Source organism: Rhineura floridana, chromosome 3 (genome assembly GCF_030035675.1).
Source record: "Rhineura floridana isolate rRhiFlo1 chromosome 3, rRhiFlo1.hap2, whole genome shotgun sequence".
Classification (NCBI taxonomy): domain Eukaryota; kingdom Metazoa; phylum Chordata; class Lepidosauria; order Squamata; family Rhineuridae; genus Rhineura; species Rhineura floridana.
In genome coordinates, this window is record NC_084482.1 from 31,511,302 (window position 1) to 31,530,126 (window position 18,825).

At 43.7% G+C, this 18,825-nt stretch overlaps 1 protein-coding gene and 1 pseudogene across 2 annotated transcripts; both read left to right on the plus strand.

Moving 5' to 3' along the window:
- The first annotated feature begins 440 nt into the window (after positions 1–440).
- Positions 441–13,766, plus strand: LOC133378729 (aquaporin-2-like; annotated as a pseudogene).
- On the plus strand, positions 698–8,613 carry LOC133382088 (uncharacterized). Of its 2 annotated transcripts, none has more exons than XM_061621748.1 (2): positions 698–797; positions 7,171–8,613. In XM_061621748.1, the coding sequence occupies exon 2, from the start codon at positions 7,690–7,692 to the stop codon at positions 8,371–8,373; it is 684 nt and encodes a 227-aa protein (XP_061477732.1). In that variant the 5' UTR covers positions 698–797; positions 7,171–7,689; the 3' UTR covers positions 8,374–8,613. The 2 variants fall into 2 exon arrangements, with proteins under 2 accessions (XP_061477732.1, XP_061477733.1); XM_061621749.1 differs by having other exon boundaries at positions 7,232–8,613.
- Positions 13,767–18,825: the final 5,059 nt, after the last annotated feature.

Below are 18,825 nucleotides of genomic sequence, written 5' to 3' on the forward strand. Positions count from 1 at the left end.
ACTCTATGTATAATAGCCCCGAGTTCTTTGGAGAGTGGGTGGGATACAGCTATGCTAAATATAAAAAATGGAACTCAGGTGTGGTGGAATTAGTTTGTCTTGGTGTAGGCTTTGGTTTTGGATGGCTTCTTCCTCTGGAAGGGAACATCCATTCAGAAGCTGACAGCCCATGTTTTGTAAAATTCCTGCACTAGCAGGACACAACACAAGCCCAGACAGGCCTCTGCCTAACTCACACACATGCAAGAGGGTGCGGGTGACTCTGTAAACATTTTCCACCTGGAACTCCGGTTCTTACAAGGCTGGGCCAGGTTCATCCTGCTTGGGGCAAGGACACATATAAAGGCTTCCCAAACACTCCCTCCTGCCTGTGGGCTCAGAGGAACTGCAGAGCCAAGCTTTGACTCCTGCAGCCAGCCACCCTTGGCGCATCTCCCACTATGAAGCAGGCACTATGTTCAGGGGCGTTGACCCGGGCCTTCCTGGCCAAATTAATTGGCATGACCATCTTTGTGGTCCTGGGCTTTGCCTTGGCCTGGCCTTCAGCTTCCCCCTCTGTCCTGCAGATCTCTCTCACCTTCAGCCTGGCCATTGGCACCATGGTGCAGCGCTTGGGCCATATCAGTGGTGCTCACCTCAACCCTGCAGTGACCGCGGCTTTCTCGCTGGGCTCCCGCATCTCCCTCTGGAGAGCTGTCTTCTACATCCTTGCTTAGCTCCTTGGAGCGGTGGTGGGAGCTTCTCTGCTTTACAAATTCACTCCTGGCGAGGTCCATGGGAGCCTGGGAGTCAATGGGGTGAGTGCTGACAGTGATCAGTGATGGGGAAGTTGCTGGGCAATGGTGCAGTTAGATAATTTTAGACTCTGAACCTAAGGGTCTTATTCCCCCCTCCCACTTTTAGATGGCGCCCCTCCTGTTCATTCTGCTGAGTAGGGCCCTAGACTTTTACCCTGAAGTCCTACCCTAACAGCACCACTTGGAAGGATTACAGGCACAACAGCAGGCAACCAAGGCCTTGCAGCCTAAAAATATATGAGCTGAGAGGCAAAGTGCTTCCTGTTCAGATCTCATCTCTGCCGTGAACTTAGTCATGAACTGTTCTCCTAGCCTCAGTGTCCAAACTGTAATATGAGGATAATAATCATATTGGCCTTTCTTACAGGGCTGTTGGTAAAGCTATCTGAGATAGCATATTTGAAAGCTTTCAATGTGCTATATAAATACTATACATTATTAATAAGTAGTGTTATTACAAATGGGGGGTAGTTATATGGTGTGCACTCCATTTGCCAAAAGAAAGTCACTGGACAAAGGGCACATGACATAGACTCCTGGCTTAAATTGCCACCTCTTCCAGGAATTCATTAAGTGATCCTGGGCAATAAGCGTGGATGTGCCCTTGGTTTCAATCCCTCACGTGTAACTTTTCAACTGGGAGAAATAATGGCCTCCCTCAAAGGGTTGTGAGCCTTGCCAAAGATTACAAGGCACTGTACAAGTAAATATGCTCTCTGTAGCATGAATGGCAAGCATACAATCCCAGAGTCCAAATGCCCTTTGGATCTATTTGGTTGACCCAGTAGTTTTCCATCTTGCATGAAAACTGAAGCTTACAGTTTTGGGTCTTGTTTCGGATACTACTAAAGCAATTTCTATGTTTTTCAGTTATTTATATGATTTGTATTTGAATTTCTCACATCTGATCCCGACTTACGGTGACCCTATGAGTAGGGTTTTCATGGTAAGTGGTATTTCAGAGGTGGTTCACCATTGCCTTCCTGTGAGGCTGAGAGGCAGTAACTGGCCCAGGGTAACCCAGTGAGCTTCATGGCTGTGTGGGGATTCGAACCCTGGTCTCCCAGGTTGTAGTCCAACACTCTAACCACTACATCACACTGGTTCTCTGGACCAGTCACTGCCTCTCAGCCTCAGAGGAAGGCAATGGTAAACCACCTCTGAATACCGCTTACCATGAAAACCCTATTCATAGGGTTGCCATAAGTCGGGATCGACTTAAAGGCAGTCCATTTCATTTTTTTTCAGTTGACTAACTGAATTTTGGCATTAGTGCATCTGCCTGCTCCCCTTTCAACACTTCTGTGAACTTAACAGGAAAAAAGTTTCTGTTTTCCTCTGCAGATTCTGGGCAGCTTGTTGGGACACGTAGTAAGAGTGTGTGCATCTAGCAGACCTCCAGATACTGTTGAGCAGTCACATCCATGGAGCAAGGAGCTCTATTTCTTATATGTTATGCCAGAATTCTTTTCCCTTGGTAAAAATAGAAGAGGCTGGTTTCATTGAATGACAAACAGGGCCGGCACCAAAGAGTGGCCAGGTTGGGCCCTAGCCAAGGGCCCCTGAAGGGCCCCTCCTTAGGGTGTGGGGATAGTGCTCCCCTTCTGCGATCCTCGGCAGGGTCAACTCCTGACCCTGCTGCAGATTGCAGAGATGGAGCTCCCAGCCCCTGCCCCTAAAGACCGCTCCCCTTCCTCTCCTCCCTTTTTGGAAATGCTGTACACGCAGCTGCCGTAAACCAAGATGGCAGAAGAGGCTTCTCTAAGGGACTGATGCCCCTACCACCATCTTGATTGATGGCACGCATGTGCACGCACACAGCGTAGCACTTATGCGTGCCATCAACGAAGATGGTGGTGGTGGTATCAGCCCCTTAGAGAAGCCTCCACCACCATCTTCGTTGATGGCAGCGACCAGCACACCCAGCACGCAGGGCATTCACAAAAAGAGGGAAGAGGTAGGCGGAGCGGTCCTGCACGGTCGGGGGGGCTGGGAGCAGGGGGGCCAGGGAAGGCTGGAGCCCAAGGGCTCAGTCATGCCAGGCGCCAGCCCTGATAACAAGGTCACTCAGGTTAGAAACACACTCACTGTTCTGTTGGTTCCAGTGCGTCTCCATCTCTCTCTTCTAAAATAGGAGCACATGACGACGCTAGTCAAACCCTGCCCCTTTTTTCTGTAAAACCTGGTAGGAGCAGGCTGAGTGCATTTTTTTTTAAAAAAAAATTACCTTCAAAAAGATTTCATAACTGATCGGGAGATAAACCCATTCCCTCTCCAGGTGTGGTGTGGCTAATGGAAACGCTTTGCTCTGTTGAGTAGTGTGCTCACAGCTTCATTCACTGCACAAGAGTTTGATACTCTGCTGGTGTATTGCAGGGATCCAGAGAGACAAAGACCTCATGTGTGTGCATTTATTAATATACTTAGAGAGCATATTGGCTGATTGGCCATTTGATTCTCCTAAGATTGGGGTGATAGCAATGTCGTCAAGACACTTGTGATGCATGTGCGTACTGAATATAGGGTTTGTATCAAGATCTGGAAATCAAAAGATCTAAGTTGGGTGGAGCTCTAGTGTTCAGTGACTAAAAGACACACACAATAAATTAAAGGATAACCTTTTCTCCAAACATCCCCCCTCCCATGAAATGTGTGATGGTGGACTGTGATGACTGATTAGTAAGAGAAATGTATTTTGTACATGTTCAGAGAGACACTCATTTTATCATTGCTTCATGTGTTCTAGTAAAAGCAGGTTTGTGTTTGGGAACAAAACCCTGGTAAACCCTGGCTCAAACTAAATCCTCCAGAGCAGATCTGCTCAAACAGCTGAACTTTTAAACACTTCAAATAGTTGAGGAATACGGCCCTTTTTTTAAAAAAAAAATCCCTTCGCTTATCCTGAGCAGCTGCCTTATTTTTCTGGAGATATGCTATGACACTAGAATGGAGCAAAAGTGGTTGACATCCAAAATAGCAGGAAGAAGGGGGAGAAAAACCAGGATGTCAGGAGGCAAATGTGGGTGAATCAAGGTCTGGAGATTTATTATAAAAATATTTTTTAAAAGGTTTGCCCAACGCGTTTCGGCTGGAAAAACTCCTGCCTTCATCAGGGGCAGATAATGTGGAAAGTCAGCCCACGTACAACAATTTGCACAAGTTGCTAATTAAAACAATGCATAAACAATAAAGTTCTTGTCAATTTTTATAATAAATCTCCAGACCTTGATTCACCCACATTTGCCTCCTGACATCCTGGTTTTTCTCCCCCTTCTTCCTGATATGCTATGACGCTCTGAATTCTCAGCCTGTCTAGAGAACCTGTCTGGAGGAGGCTATTCTAACGGCTGAAGTTAAAATGAAACTGAGGGTAAGGAAGGGACACATTACAGGCTTAAAATGCAGCAAGGTTGTTTTTTCTCCTGTGTTTCACCTGTCTGTACCCGGTTTCCCCACTCCTGGGCCCGCCCCCAAATCCTATTGGTCCAACTCCACTCTCCTGGAAATCATTTTCTTGTTGCTCCTCCTAGTGTTGGCACTTCAAAGCAAGGGAGATCCTCCCCTTCTTGTTTACAGTGACTGATGGGCAGAGATGAACACGGATCTCTCCCCACCCACTGACTCATGTTTTAAAATGGGTGAAATTTGCAGTCCTAACCCACTTACTAGGGAGCAAGCACCATTGAATTCAATATGGCTTACTTCTGAGTAGACACGGGTAGGATTGCAGTGGGCAGGCAATGGGTGGGTGAGAAATGGGATGTTCTCCACCACAAACACACACACACCCTGCTGATGTCAAACATTTAGGACCACCCCCAGGAAACATTTCCACTGTATCCACCTGGTATTCGCCACTCACAACAGTTTTGAAGTCAGAGTGAAGCTGGGTTTGTTCATACCACATCAAAACACAGTAGAAGAAACCAATGGATTGTGGGTGTACTGTGTACCCAGATTCAAAGAACAGGGTGGCTTGCTTTTTAAGCCTATAATGTGTTCCTACTCTGCTTCTCTTGCCTTGCTTCATTCTTTTGCAAAGAAGCTAGAAAAGGTCCAAGGCAAAGGCTGCTTCTCTTTGCATTTACTGGCAATGATCTCCAACCCCAAAATCGTTGGTATTTGATATACGTTTGTCTCAGCTCTCACAACTACCAGCTTTTGCTGAGCAGACATAGTCCTCTATGCAAGGCTAGCCCTGCCCTTCCCGTTCCTGATATTGGTTAGCTGCTTCCCCCCCCTTCAGTTTCAGATTCAGTTCAGTTCAACTCACATATGTTTTGTAAACAACAACATGTGATACAAGTGTTGCCAAAGGGGAGAAGGAGGGAAAAACAAGGAATCTGCCCCTTTCCTGGAGCCAGAGCCAGATGAAGACGTGTTGAGGCCCCAAGGTGTGTCAAGTTTAAGAGGCCCCATAGCATTACAAAAAAAAAAAAAAAAGTGGCTGTATACTATAGCTAGCATGGACTTTTCACATGCCACAATGTTAAATTGAAAATACCCCCATGCCATTTTGATGCTTCCCATAAGCTCATTTCAAAACAAAAGCTTACAAAATTTATAATCCAAAACTCAGAAATGCTTGCTTAAAAGTTCAAAGCGTAAAAAGAGAGAGAAAGAAACCAGACCCCTTTTGGACTTTTTTCTGTCAATGTTCTCATAATTTGTTGAAATTAATTAAACATCAGCCATGTTCACAAAGTACCAGTAATCCTATTACTGACCTTGCCCCATACTCCAACCTTCATCTTCTGCAGTTTAAAAGTTTAAAAAATGCCTAGCTGATTTTTAATTAATTTAAGAATTTTAACATTGAAGTCAATTATAAGCCCAGGCATGCTCAGTAAGAATCAACTGTCAGTGTTCTAAAAGCCAGGCTCACAGCTGCTTGGCAAATCAAGGGGCCACACCCACACCAGACTTTGATTTCATGTGAGATGGTCATGGCTTTCCCCAAAGAATCCTGGGAAGTGTAGTTTGTGAAGGGTGCTGAAGGAGACTCCTATTCCCCTGACAGAGCTCCAGTGGCCAGTGGTTTAACAGTCAGCCGCTGTGATTGAAGCTGTGTGAGGGGAACAGGGCATCTCCTAGCAACTGTCAGCACCCCTCACTAACTACACTTCCCAGGATTCTTGGGGAGAAGCCATTACTATCTAAAGTGAAATAAAGGTCTGGTGTGAATGTGGCCAGTGACAGCTTTGGTTTAAATTTGGGTGGGAGACTACATGTGCCTGCCATAGAATAAAAAGGTGGGGGAAATGCTGAAAAAGAATGATACTGTTCACAATGTTTTCCTTTTGGAAAGCATAGGGGCTTCCCCTCTGCCCAATGCCCACGCACCCAATCTCCTCCCCTCCCCCACCTGCCCTCCTCCCTCTTCCCCCTCCCTGCCCCTCCCCCATGTCAGTTTTACCTATCTTAAGCATAATTGCATGGGAGTAAATCCCATTCAATAAGCATGCAAATGATCAAATCTGCCCTCCCCTCCTCCTCCCTCCCATCACCTCCCTTTTGCCCATCACCCTTCCTTCACCCCTCCCCCTCCCTTCCTAATCTCCTCCTTCCCCCTCCTCCTCCCTGTCCCCTCCTTTCCTCCTTCCCTCTCTTCTCCAATCCCCTCCTCCTCCCCCATAGTCAGTTTTACCTATCCTAACCATGATTGCACAATAAATCCCATTGAACTCAAAAAACATGCAAATGATCAGACCTGCCTTTCCCCTCCTTCCCTCTGCTGTCCCCCCTCTCCCCTCTTCCTTCTTCCTCCTCCCCTGCCCACTCCAGCCCTGTCTCCCTATGCCTTCTACCCCCCCCGGTCAGTTTTACATATGCTAAGCATGATTGCACAGGAGTAAATCCCACTGGACTTAATAAGCATGCAAATTATCAGACCTGCCCTCCTCCTCCCCTCTCCCTCCTGCCTGCTCCCATCCCCTTCCTCCCCTCTGCCCTTCCTCCCTTCCCTATTCCTTCCCTCTCCCTGCCCTTCCTCCTCCCCATCCTGTGGTAAGTTTCACCTATCCTAAGCATGATTGCAGGGGAGTAAATCCCACTGAACTCAATAAGCATGAAAATGATCAATCCATTCAGGACTTCCCAGGAGGATCCCTCCACCTGTGCAGCCTCTGAGACGGCTCCCGTCTTGGATGAAACTTTTTCAGTTTTAAATCCAGTCAGAAGGGTCTTTTTTGACTGGGGATAATTTCTTCCGGATAAGGAAGAAATGTGAGATTTCCCACACAGCTTTGTTGTGATTGTTGGAGACTGGAATTCGTCAGAATTGTCTGTGAAAGAAGGTCTTCCAGCAGCTCGGACGGAGCGAGGATTTCTAGCTAGCTCAGCTGAAAAAGTGACCCTTTTTTTTTCTTTAAAGGAAAACGGTTTAACAGGCAAGCATCCTCCTGTCTACGCTTATTATTTTCTTATCTACACAGCTAAAGAGATTTGTCAGAGAATCAGCAATTAAGAAAACCTGGGTGAGCCAAAACTTTCCTTCTTTTTTACTCACGGAACTAAGGGAGAAGAAAATAAAAATAGCCTATCTTTTTTTATTGCAAAAAGCTGACATGGAAAATAGCATTATAAAGATTACAACGGATGAGGGTTTTCTTTTTGACTTATAAGACTTTGGTGTAATATATGTCTGGGACTATTTTTTCTGATCTACTTTTTTTTTTTTGACGAATCTGCTCATTTTTTCTGCTACTAGTTTTTTGGACGCTGTGAACTAAAGCTGTTTTTGCACTTCTGGGCATATAAGAGATAAGGGCTGTCTAGAGTGTGACGCCAGTTGGTTTGAAAGATTAACTCCTTTGTAACTGGATAAAGAAATAAACTGTTCTTTGCTTGGGACATTGAAAATTGAAGGAGTTTTGTTCCTTTGGCTTTAAGAATGACAGTTAAGAAGATCATGGATGTACAAGAAGGGACTTTATCTTTAGACATGTTTCAGAAAATAATGAATGGGATTAACTCAATAAAACAAGAACTGAGAAATAATAGTCAAGCGTGGAGAATTGAATTTGACGAAATGAGACAGGAGCTGAAAGGAATTCAGGATTCTGTGAGAAAGGAGAATAAAGATGGATCTGGAAAGCCAAAAAAGGATGAAAGAGAAATTAAAGGCAAGGTTCAAACTATGGAGATTGGATTAAATATGGATATGGAAAAAGATTTGGATTTCCTGGCTGTGATGGATTCTGGAGACAAATATTACAGTTTGGAACTCAGCGCTGTCACTGAAGGAATTGAAGAGATTGGAGATAAAGATATTATCGGTTCAAAAAAATTCCTGGACTGGAAGGATTTGATGGAACTTGAAATGGAGAAAGCTAACAGAATTAATCCCTATTTTGTGTCAATGGAAAAATCTTCAAGAGATGTGCTAGTGTATCATATAAAAAAGAGGAACAGAGATGCGGCTTTGCAACAATACTTCAGTGATATGTTCGGAACTGATGGCAAGAAAATATCTGTGATAAAAGAAATTCCTATCAGACTCTTATTATATGACTATGACAGCAAGATTATTGGGCACGTAAAGATGGAAGATGGAAGATGGAACCAATACGGATAATGGAAGAAGAGCGATTTGAAATTACTGGATTTAGTAGACTTGATGAGTTGGATTAATTGACATGTTTATCTAGAAAAAAAATTGATGGACATATATCTCAAGAATTGGAAACTTCTCTTTGACTTTTTGTGGAAGAATAAAATGATATGATGTTAATGAGATTTGTAACCAATTAAGATAACCGCTGGAGGAAGGTGATTTTATAATCTATAAGATACAGGCTTGTTATATATTATAGACTTATAGCTGAACTACGACAAACCGGAAGTCAATTTTTTAATATATTTTTTCTTTTTATTGTATTAGTTATGGATTTGTGTTTTTTCTTTTTGTATTGTTTTGGTTTTGAAAATTTGAATAAAAATTAATTGGAAAAAAAAAAAAGATCAATCCATTCTCAGCAAACTTGCATAGGATTCCATTTCTTACCTCCCAGATTAAAAAGAAGAGAAATTCGCTAACAGGCAAAAAAAAAACCTTGCAGTTTAATAACGTACCTATAGCCAACAGATAAATGCTCAGAGGCACATTTTACCAGATTCTTCCAAGCTACACAGCAAGTGGATTAGACTGTGAAAGACCAACCCAAATTGTGTTTGCATTTTGACCAATTTGTAGGGCAGTACAATATCTCAGAGAGGAGGTCAGGTCTCCTGCTTCCCTGGTGCATTCACTATAGCTGCCTAATTTCCCTGCTTTTAAAAGTTTGATAGAAATTTCTGTGGGCTACAGGTACGTTCTTAAACCGCAATGTGTTTTTTTCCTATTAGTGAATTATTCTAATAGAAATTTGACAATGGAACCAATTGCCTAGAGAGGTAGTGGGCTCTCCGACACTGGAGGCATTCAAGAGGCAGCTGGACAGCCATCTGTCGGGAATGCTTTGATTTGGATTCCTGCATTGAGCAGGGGGTTGGACTCGATGGCCTTGTAGGCCCCTTCCAACTTTACTATTCTATGATTCTATGAAAGGACAATGAAAATAGAAATGTTTTATATTTGCATGTACCTAGGTGAAGATGCAACTTAAAACTAACTATCTAGTATTTTTTTTATATTGAGAGGCCCCTCATAATCTCAGCCCTTGAACTGTAGTTTATTTAGCTTGTGCATAAATCTGGTACTGCCTGGAGTGTGCATTTTTCAAATAGGGATAGAGACCATTTATTTCTAATAGAGCTAGATTGCTTTGCTTTGCTTTGCTTCCAGATGGCCTATTTATTGAGTATTCAGATTTGTTTGAACAAAGTTTGTGGGGAGATTGGATGACATTGGCTATTTACTGAGCATTCATTCTGATTTGTTTGCAAGGGTTATATGATGTCACATCAAGCAATTTTTATCCCACACTTTGCAGTGGATTTTCCCATCACTTTGCTTATTAAAAAGTCCTTTTTTAAAGTGGGTGTGTTGCGCAACAGTGCCAAGTCCACTTCTATTGCACAATCTGACTTCGACCCTAGGCAGCTGAATCTTCCACCCCACCCAACAAAATAGCAACAGTCTGGAAGTGGCCTTTCTTTCTTTGGAATGGACATTCCTGTCCCCATTTTTCTGAGACCAATTCAAACCTATTTCGCACAAATTCAATATTTCTCAGATGCAATATTTGTTTTTAAGGGCTGCTTTTTAAAAACTTTGGGCCCTATGCCTCTGCCCCATATGCTGCAGCAGACAGTGCTATGTCATGGAAGGGGCTCAGCTTCTGTTTCAGCTCCTGACAACCTACGCAGCTCAAAAGCCCACACAGACTGTCAGGTGGAGATTCAGCCTCAAAAGATAAAGGCCGTGACCGGACCTTTCTTACCAACGTGCCCTTGTTTTCTAGCTACAGAACAGCACATCGACAGGACAGGCTGTGACTATTGAGCTGTTTCTTACTCTCCAGCTTGTGTTCTGCATCTTTGCCTCAACTGACAGCCACAGGACTGACAACGTTGGCTTCCCGGCATTGTTCATTGGCTTGTCAGTCACTGCAGGACATCTCTTAGGGATGGGTATGAGAGGGAGACATGCAAACCCCTCTCTTGCAAAACCCACTATTCTATCATTATTCTATATGTGCTCTATCAACATTCTTTGCTCTTCTCTAAAAGTTCCTCAGATGTAAACTTCCAGATTTACCTCAGGTTTTAGGCTACATTTTATGGCAATTCCTGTCCAGAGTTTTGTCAACTTTGACCTGGTATGGAGCAGGGCTGGTGCCACATTTTGGGGGGCTCGTAGCATGGCACCCATACCAATGATGGGCCACCTCCCCAAAGTCATATGCTTTCTCTACTGCTGCCACTGCTTTGGTGGTGGCCCCCCTTACTGCCCCTCTCCCCATTGGCCCACAGGCACGTTTCAGTGGTGGGTGAATGGGTGGCTGGCTGCACTTGTGAAAGGGAGCTCAGCTCAGCTCAGCTCACATCCATGGTGGCCGCCACCATCTTAAATTACCCAGAATGCATTGCTCTGGGCCATAGGTCAATGAAATCTATAGATTTTATAGATCCAAAGTCCTACCCAGACTATATATTTAGGAAATTAATAGATTTCATAGATCTGTGGCTACTGGTATTACCGCATATGGGAGCTTGGCTCCCATTCAAAAGCAGCACTAGTGCCTGCTGCTGAAAAAGCATCCAGAGGCCCAGCAGGGAGACTGGTGAATGGCAAAGTATCTGGGCTGGGCTTGTGAGGGGCCCAAACAGAATAAATAGACTGTTTGGTTTCAACTTTCTTTCAAAGATCTTATTATCCATAAGTACATTTGGCTGCTGGTCACCTGATGATCAGGAATCCACCACTCTATTTGTGTACTGTCTTTTGCCCCTTCCATCCACACTCTGCATTGTCCCTGCTTAGCCCATTATTATTATTATTACATTTGTATACCGCCCCATAGCCGAAGCTCTCTGGGCGGTATACAACAATTAAAAACATTAAAAACAAATATACAAATTTAAAAACACGTTTTAAAAAAAACAATTTAAAAACACATGCTGAAATGTCTGGGAGAAGAGGAAAGTCTTCACCTGGCACCAAAAAGATAACGGTGTTGGTGCCAGACACACCTCATCAGGAAGATCATTCCATAATTTGGGGGCCACCACTGAGAAGGCCCTCTCCCTTGTTGCCAGACTCCCAGCTTCCCTCAGACTAGGCACCCGGAGGAGGGCCTTGGATGTTGACTGTAGTGTACGGGTGGGTTCATGTCAGGAGAGGCGCTCCATCAGGTATTGTGGTCCCAAGCCGTGTAAAGCTTTATAGGTTAAAACCAGAACTTTGAATCGAGCTCGGAAACATACAAGCAGGCAATGCAAGCAGGCCAGAATCGGTTTTATATGTTCGAACCGTCTAGTCCCTGTTACCAATCTGGCCGCTGCATTTTGCACAAGCTGCAGTTTCCAAACCATCTTCAAAGGCAGCCCCACATAGACTGCATTGCAGTAATCTAACTTGGAGGTTACCAGAGCATGAATAACTGAAGCCAGGTTATCCCTGTCCAGATAGGGGCGTAGCTGGGCCACTAACTGAAGTTGGTAGAAGGCACTCCGTGCCACCGAGGCTACCTGAGCCTCAAGTGACAGAGATGGTTCTAGAAGATCCCCTAAGCTACGAACCTGCTCCTTCAGGGGGACTGCAACCCCATCCAGGACAGGTTGAACATCCACCATCCGGTCAGAAGAACCACCCACTAGCAGCATCTCAGTCTTGTCTGGATTGAGCCTCAGTTTATTAGCCCTCATCCAGTCCATTGTCGCAGCCAGACACATGGTGTATTTTGTCTCATATGCTTTCAGACAGGTGATACTGCAGAACAAATGGGTTGCCCCAAAAAACGGTGAATCCAAATCTCTCAAGTTTCTAGCCCTGAAGAAATATAAAGAGACTGAGATGTCTTTGCAGAATTCACATCTACAACATATGTTTAAAGTACTTAACTTCCCTCAAGGAATCCTGGGAACTATAATTTGTTAAGGGTGCTGGGAATTGTAGCTCTCTGAGGGGTAAACTACAGTTCCCAAAATTCTTTTGAAGACACTGTGTGCTTTAAATGTAAGATGTGGGTATGACACAACCAGGATTGTCTTCAGTAGATTCAGTGAGCAGTTACTAATTGCATGAATAGTATCCTATCTAGCTTGGTCCTTGGTATTAGAGACTTGTATCAAAGGAAAATCAAGCACCAGTACAATTCATGCAGCAATAGGCATAAGGAAATTCCTGATATAACCCTGAAGTAGGAGGTATTCTGGCAATGCAGGGAGAGAGAGAGAGAGAGAGAGAGAGAGAGAGAGAGCATTTAAATAAGCATAGCCACTCACGTGCAAAAAGTATTGCTTCATTTTTCTGTTTGTGTAACAGGGGCAGTCAACATGTTGCCTCCAGATATTGCTGGACTCCAGCTCCCATCATTCCTGACCATTGGCATTCTAGCTGGGGCTGATGGGACTTGGAGTCCAACAACATCTGGAGAGCTCCACATTGACTATCCCTATGCAAAAGGCTCTAATTTGCAGTCTGCAAGAGGGGATCTTTGCCTTGCATTCACAATGGGAATTCCGTTTTGAAGCACCCCTTTAGTTACAGTTCTACCCCTCCATTTCTCCTAAGGGATCAACTTCCCATAGAAATGAATTAAAGGGCCCACTCTGCTCTTCCTAGAAGGGATATTGCCAATTCAAGAGATGTGTGGATATTACTGAGGTGCTCTTGGATGAAGAAGTTTGCATAACTCATCCTAAAAGAGGGCATCATGGGTAGAAAAGAGACAAGATGAGAAGTGGCCATAGATATCAGTAAATGCTTATCAATAAAATGAGATTAATGGGGAAACCCTAGCTATGCCAAGTCCTAGAGAAGCAGTGTTATGTGGATTACAGTGGGCACAATATGTTAGCAGAAGGATGTTCTGGCTAGCTTCAACCTGCTTCTAGGGAGGTGTAGTAGGCTGCATTGCAATGGGTAGTAGCTCCTGGAGGATATTTCATGCTGTCATGAACAATAGGAAGCTTGGCTGTGCCATATCCTCAGCATAGCTGGGCCAGAAAATTACAAAAGCAGAACAAAATGTGTCACACGCAGAGAAAACAGCTTGGTTTCCTTCACTCATCTCACTCTCCTCCTGGCCCTGGCGAGAGTGTGGTGCAGTCTAGTTTTTACCAAAGTATCCTTCCTTTCTGTCTCTATAGATTTTCTGGATCGGGCCACTGGCTGGTGCCATTATAGCTACTCTGCTATACAACTGTCTTCTGTGTCCGCAACCTAGGGGCACAGCAAAACGAATTGCCATCCTCAGAGGATTCAGCATTCCTGAAACGGAACATGAATGCCAGAGGAAACAATCTCTGAAGACATACTCTGTCCACATCCTACCCAAGATTTTTGATGATGATAAGGATTAAGATTCCGTCTCTTAACAGGGACAGACTCAGCCACCCTGTTTATTAATGGTCTGGACACTGCGGCAGCCTCATGCTGAGGATCCAGCTCAATGGACTAAGCTCACCTTTGGCTTACCTCTTCAGTATAGGGTTGGGGTGGCAGAAGACAAAGTGCCCTCCTTGGCTTAGCCCCGAGTTCCTCTTTTACCTCCAGGTGCCATGTTGACTTTTTAAGTGCTACTTGCACCTAGCATTCCAAAATAATAACCTCGGAGGCCGTATCTGCACTACAAACCTTACAGCAGTTCTGTATCCTTTTTAAGTGTCATGGTTTTCATCAATTAATTCAGAGAATTATAGTTTGGTGATGATGCAAAGACTTCTCTGTCACACATGTGCAGCCCCCTTTCACAGAACTACACTTCCCAGGATTCCATGGCAAGAAGTAATGGAATGTTAAGATAGTGTTAAGTCTCCAGTGTGTAGATATGTCATACGTGTCTGCAGTTTTGCTTCCTCCTGCTGAACATCCTTCCCCACCTTACGAACTTGAAGACTGAAGAATCCATCTGTTGATTGCTTACGTAGGACTTACTTAGCCAATACTACCAAGAGCCACTGGAGGGCATCACTACTACAGCTCCCACCCCCCTTCTGTTCTGAATGCTCCTCCATCCATTACAACCAGGAGCAACTGAGCTAATCAGAGTGGGACTCCCTGACTGAACTTCCTGCTGGTGGTTCACAAGTACATACTTGTGCACGATTTCACTACCTCCTTGTGATACTCATTTACCTCCTCTGGTTTTACTCTTCAGGTGTCATGTTCAGACAGAGCAATTTATTTATTTATTGGATTTCTTATTCGCCCATCTGGCTGGCTAACCAGTCACTCTGGGCGACGTACAAAATAAGCAAAATAGCACAAAATGACACATCAATACAATAACATTAAAATCTAAAAGCAATGATGTTAGAATCTAGCCCACCCCAAAGGCCTGCCTGAAGAGCCAGGTCTTCACAGCCCGGTGGAAACTCATTGTAGAGGGGGCCTGGCGGAGATAATTTGGAAGAGAGTTCCATAGGATGGGGGCCACAATTGAAAAAGCCCTTTCTCTAGTCCTCACCAGTCTAGCTGTTTTGACTAGTGGGATAGAGAGAAGGTCTTTTGAGGCCGATCTTGTTAGGCGACATAGCTGATGATGCTGGAGGTGCTCCTTCAGATAGGCTGGGTTGAAACTGTGTAGGGATTTAAAGGTCAAAACCAACACCTTGTATTGGGCCCAGCAAGCACCTGGTAGCCAGTGCAACTCTTTGAGCACTGGAGTTACGTGATCTCGCCGGCAGCTACCTTCGCCGCTGCATTCTGTACCAGTTGCAGCTTCTGGACCATTTTCAAGGGTAGCCGTACGTAGAGCGCATTACAGTAGTCAAGGTGAGAGGAGACCAGGGCATGTACCACCGATGGGAGCAGATGATTGGGAAGGTAGGGGCGTAGCCTCCGTATCAGATGGAGTTGATACAGTGCTGCCCGGCTCTGTAATGGCGCTAATAACATTTGCTTAGTGAAAGATGTTTGAAAATACCAGTTATGTCAGTCTTGGCATGCTTTTCTGTTCTCCTTTCAAGCTTTTGTGCTTCCTGTGGGTAATTTCTGTTTGTTTCTTTATTGTTGTTTATCTTGATGGCGGCTTTTAAAGAAAAATAACCCACAGCGGCCTCAGTTGCTTGAGCCTTATTGGGTTGCTTCTTCTAAGCAGAAGAAATCTATTCGCCTTTGTGTCCTCGGGGCACTGGAGGTGCTGGGCTCTTAATAAACATCAGGCCAAAACAGTCTAGTCTGTTGCCTCTTCAACACAAGCTTCCACTGCCATAAATTCCTCTTTTCATCTGCCTTTCCACTCTCCCTGACCTTGTAATTTCTCACGATTGCTGCTGATTTGAGGCAAGGAGCATTAAATAAGATGTATTTCAGCAATAACAGATCTCTTGCAATTTTTTTTCTTGGCAAGAAGATACAGAAACGATAAGGACAAAGAGCAAATATTTCTGTCTCAGCAATAATAACCTTGTCAATCTTTCTGCCTGGAGCTCAACAGATGGCAAAAATCCCTTCTGTTCAGAGCTCTAATGGGCAAGATGTTATTAAAAGCATGATATCTGCAAGAGCTCTCGCTCTGTGTGTGTGTGTGTGTGTGTTTACATGCTTTTAAAAAAAAAAAAAAACAACCCAGGAATTTATGTCCACCAGACTGGAGTGCAAGCAGAGGGTTTGTTACAAATGGCTTGAATTTGGGAGTGCATATCCTTGCTTTATCCCCAGATCTCATTCCACTGATGGATGAGCTGTGAAGATTAAAAGGAGATTGTTGAGACAATAACAAAGAAAAAAAGCTGTGCCACTGATAGCAGAGCACCTAGCTTTGATGGATTTCAGGGCTTCCTATTAGCCAAGGCCTTTATTCCAAAACCTGTTTCAGTACCAGGGCTCAGTCCTGGGGAAAGTGGTGCAATTATCAAAGAATGAGCCTCTGATCATGTGCAGAGCACATTTCATTCATCACTCACTAACTACAGTTAATCACAGCTGGGCTTAAAGGGCTCGGCTACTAGGCTGTCTTGAATTTGGAACATATCAACAGAACCCTGATGCAAAGTGTTTAAGATGGGACTTTCCCACAACTATGTTCTGATGAAATCTGCTTTTTTCACTAAGATCATTGCCTCAGATAAAGGATTGTTAAATTTACTCATGTTACATTTTTGCTGCAATATAACGGAGTGTTAAAGGCCTGAGTTGCGCACTCACATTTATCTTTGGGTGATTGTGTTTGGCAAACACCTGATTGCTTAAAGTCACCAGACATCCAGTTCATCCTTCAGTTCATGTGTACTGCATCACGCGCACACACAAAGCTATTTCTTCCACCTCCATCCCAAGATCTCATTTCTTATTCTAGAAGAGTACCATAATGTGCTGCCCTGGGCACCCAAGGTGGAATGGTCAAATCTGAGACACCAGACTAAGATGCATCCAAACTCAGAGGAAGGCAATGGTAAACCACCACGGAATACCTCTTACCATGAAAACCCTATGAACAGAGTATCCAAAATGCAACACGAGATAGTGCTGGAAGATGAGACCCCGCCAGGTCAGAAGGCACTCACCAAGCTACTGGGGAAGAACAACGGACAAGTATGAGTAGCACTGTGACTAATGACGCAGCTGGGTCAAAGCTGAAAGGAAGCCCAGAGGCTGATGTGCACAGATGCGAAAGGAGAGTCCGGAGATGTACGATGCACACAATAGGAACATGGAATGTGAGAAGCATGAACCAGGGAAAGTTAGAAATTGTCAAGCAGGAAATGGAACGTCTCAACATTACAATACTTGGTGTGAGTGAATTAAAATAGACAGGAATTGGACATTTTCAATCAACTACAAAATATGTTATGCAGGAAATGAGAAATCAAGAAGAAACGGGGTTGCTTTAATAGTGAAAAGTGATGTAGCAAAAGCAATTAGAAGCTACAACACAAGGTCTGAGTGAGTGATATCAATGAGATTAAATGGGAAACCTATAAACAAAACCATCATCCAAGTCTATGCTGCAATGGCAAATGCAGAAGAAGAAGAACTGGAGAGATTTTATGCAGAAGTACAGGAGGAAGTTGATCACACACCAAAACAAGATGTGCTGATAATCATGGGGGACTGGAATGCAAAAGTAGGGAACAAGGAAAAACTAGGAATTGTGGGGAAATGGGGCTTAGGAGACAGAAATGAAGCAGGAGAAAGACTTATTGAATTCTGTGAAACCAATAATTTGTTTAATGCAAACACATTTTTTGAGCAACCAAAAAGACGACTGTACACGTGGACATCACCAGATGGTCAATATAGGAATCAAATTGATTATATAACTGGTAGCAGAAGATGGAGAAGTTCCATACTTTCTGCAAAAACAAGACCAGGAGCAGACTGTGGTACAGATCATGAACCGGTCGTATCGAAAATCACAGTATAGCTACAGAACAACAAGAAAGCAATCATAATGCCAAAATACAATTTAAATAACATCCCAGAAGATTTTAAAGATCAAATAAGGATCAGATTTAAGGCTTTAAACTTAGTTGACAGAGAAGCAGAAGAACTATGGAGTGAAGCAAGAGACATTATCAGGAAAGAATGCAAAAAGACAATACCTCTACTTAAAAAGAGAGAAAGACCACAATGGATGACTGAAGAAACTCTTAAAATGGTTAAAGAGAGAAGGAAAGCAAAAGCAAGAGGAGACAGAAACATGGTCAGAACCCTAAATGCAACAATTCAGCGAATAGTATCTAGGGACAAAGAGAACTATTACAATAGCTACTGTATAGAAATAGACGAGAACAACAAGAGCCCTATTCCAAAAGATTAGAGAAATGAAAGGGAAATTTAAACCAAGAGTAGGGATGTTGAATAATCAACAAGGGAGCACACTGACTGACCAAGATGAAATAAAAGGAAGATGGAAGCAATACACTGAAGAACTCTATAAAAGAGATGCAGGATGACAGATGCATTCATGGAGGAACCGCATGATGAAGAACCAGAAATTTTAGAATGTGAGTTGAAAGCTGCTCTTAAAATACTTGGAAGAAAAAAATCACCAGGAACAGATGGCATACCAATAGAGTTGCTACAAGCTACTGAGACTGAATCTGTCCAAATTTTGACAAAATTTTTTCAAGAAATAAGGAAAACTAAACAATGGCCCACAGACTGGAAGCGTTCAATATATATCCCAATCCCAAAGAAAGGGGATCCCAGGGAATGCAGTAATTATTGAACTATTGCCTTAACATCCCATGCAAGTAAAGTAATGCTCAAGATTCTACAACAAAGGCTGTTATCATACATGGAGTGAGAAATGCCAGATGTCCAAGCTGGATTTAGAAAGGGAAGAGGCACCAGATATCATATCGCAGACATACGTTGGATAATGGAACAGATCAAGAAATTTCAGAAGAAAATCACGCTGTGCTTTATAGATTACAGCAAAGCCTTTGACTGTGTAGATCATGAAAAACTAGG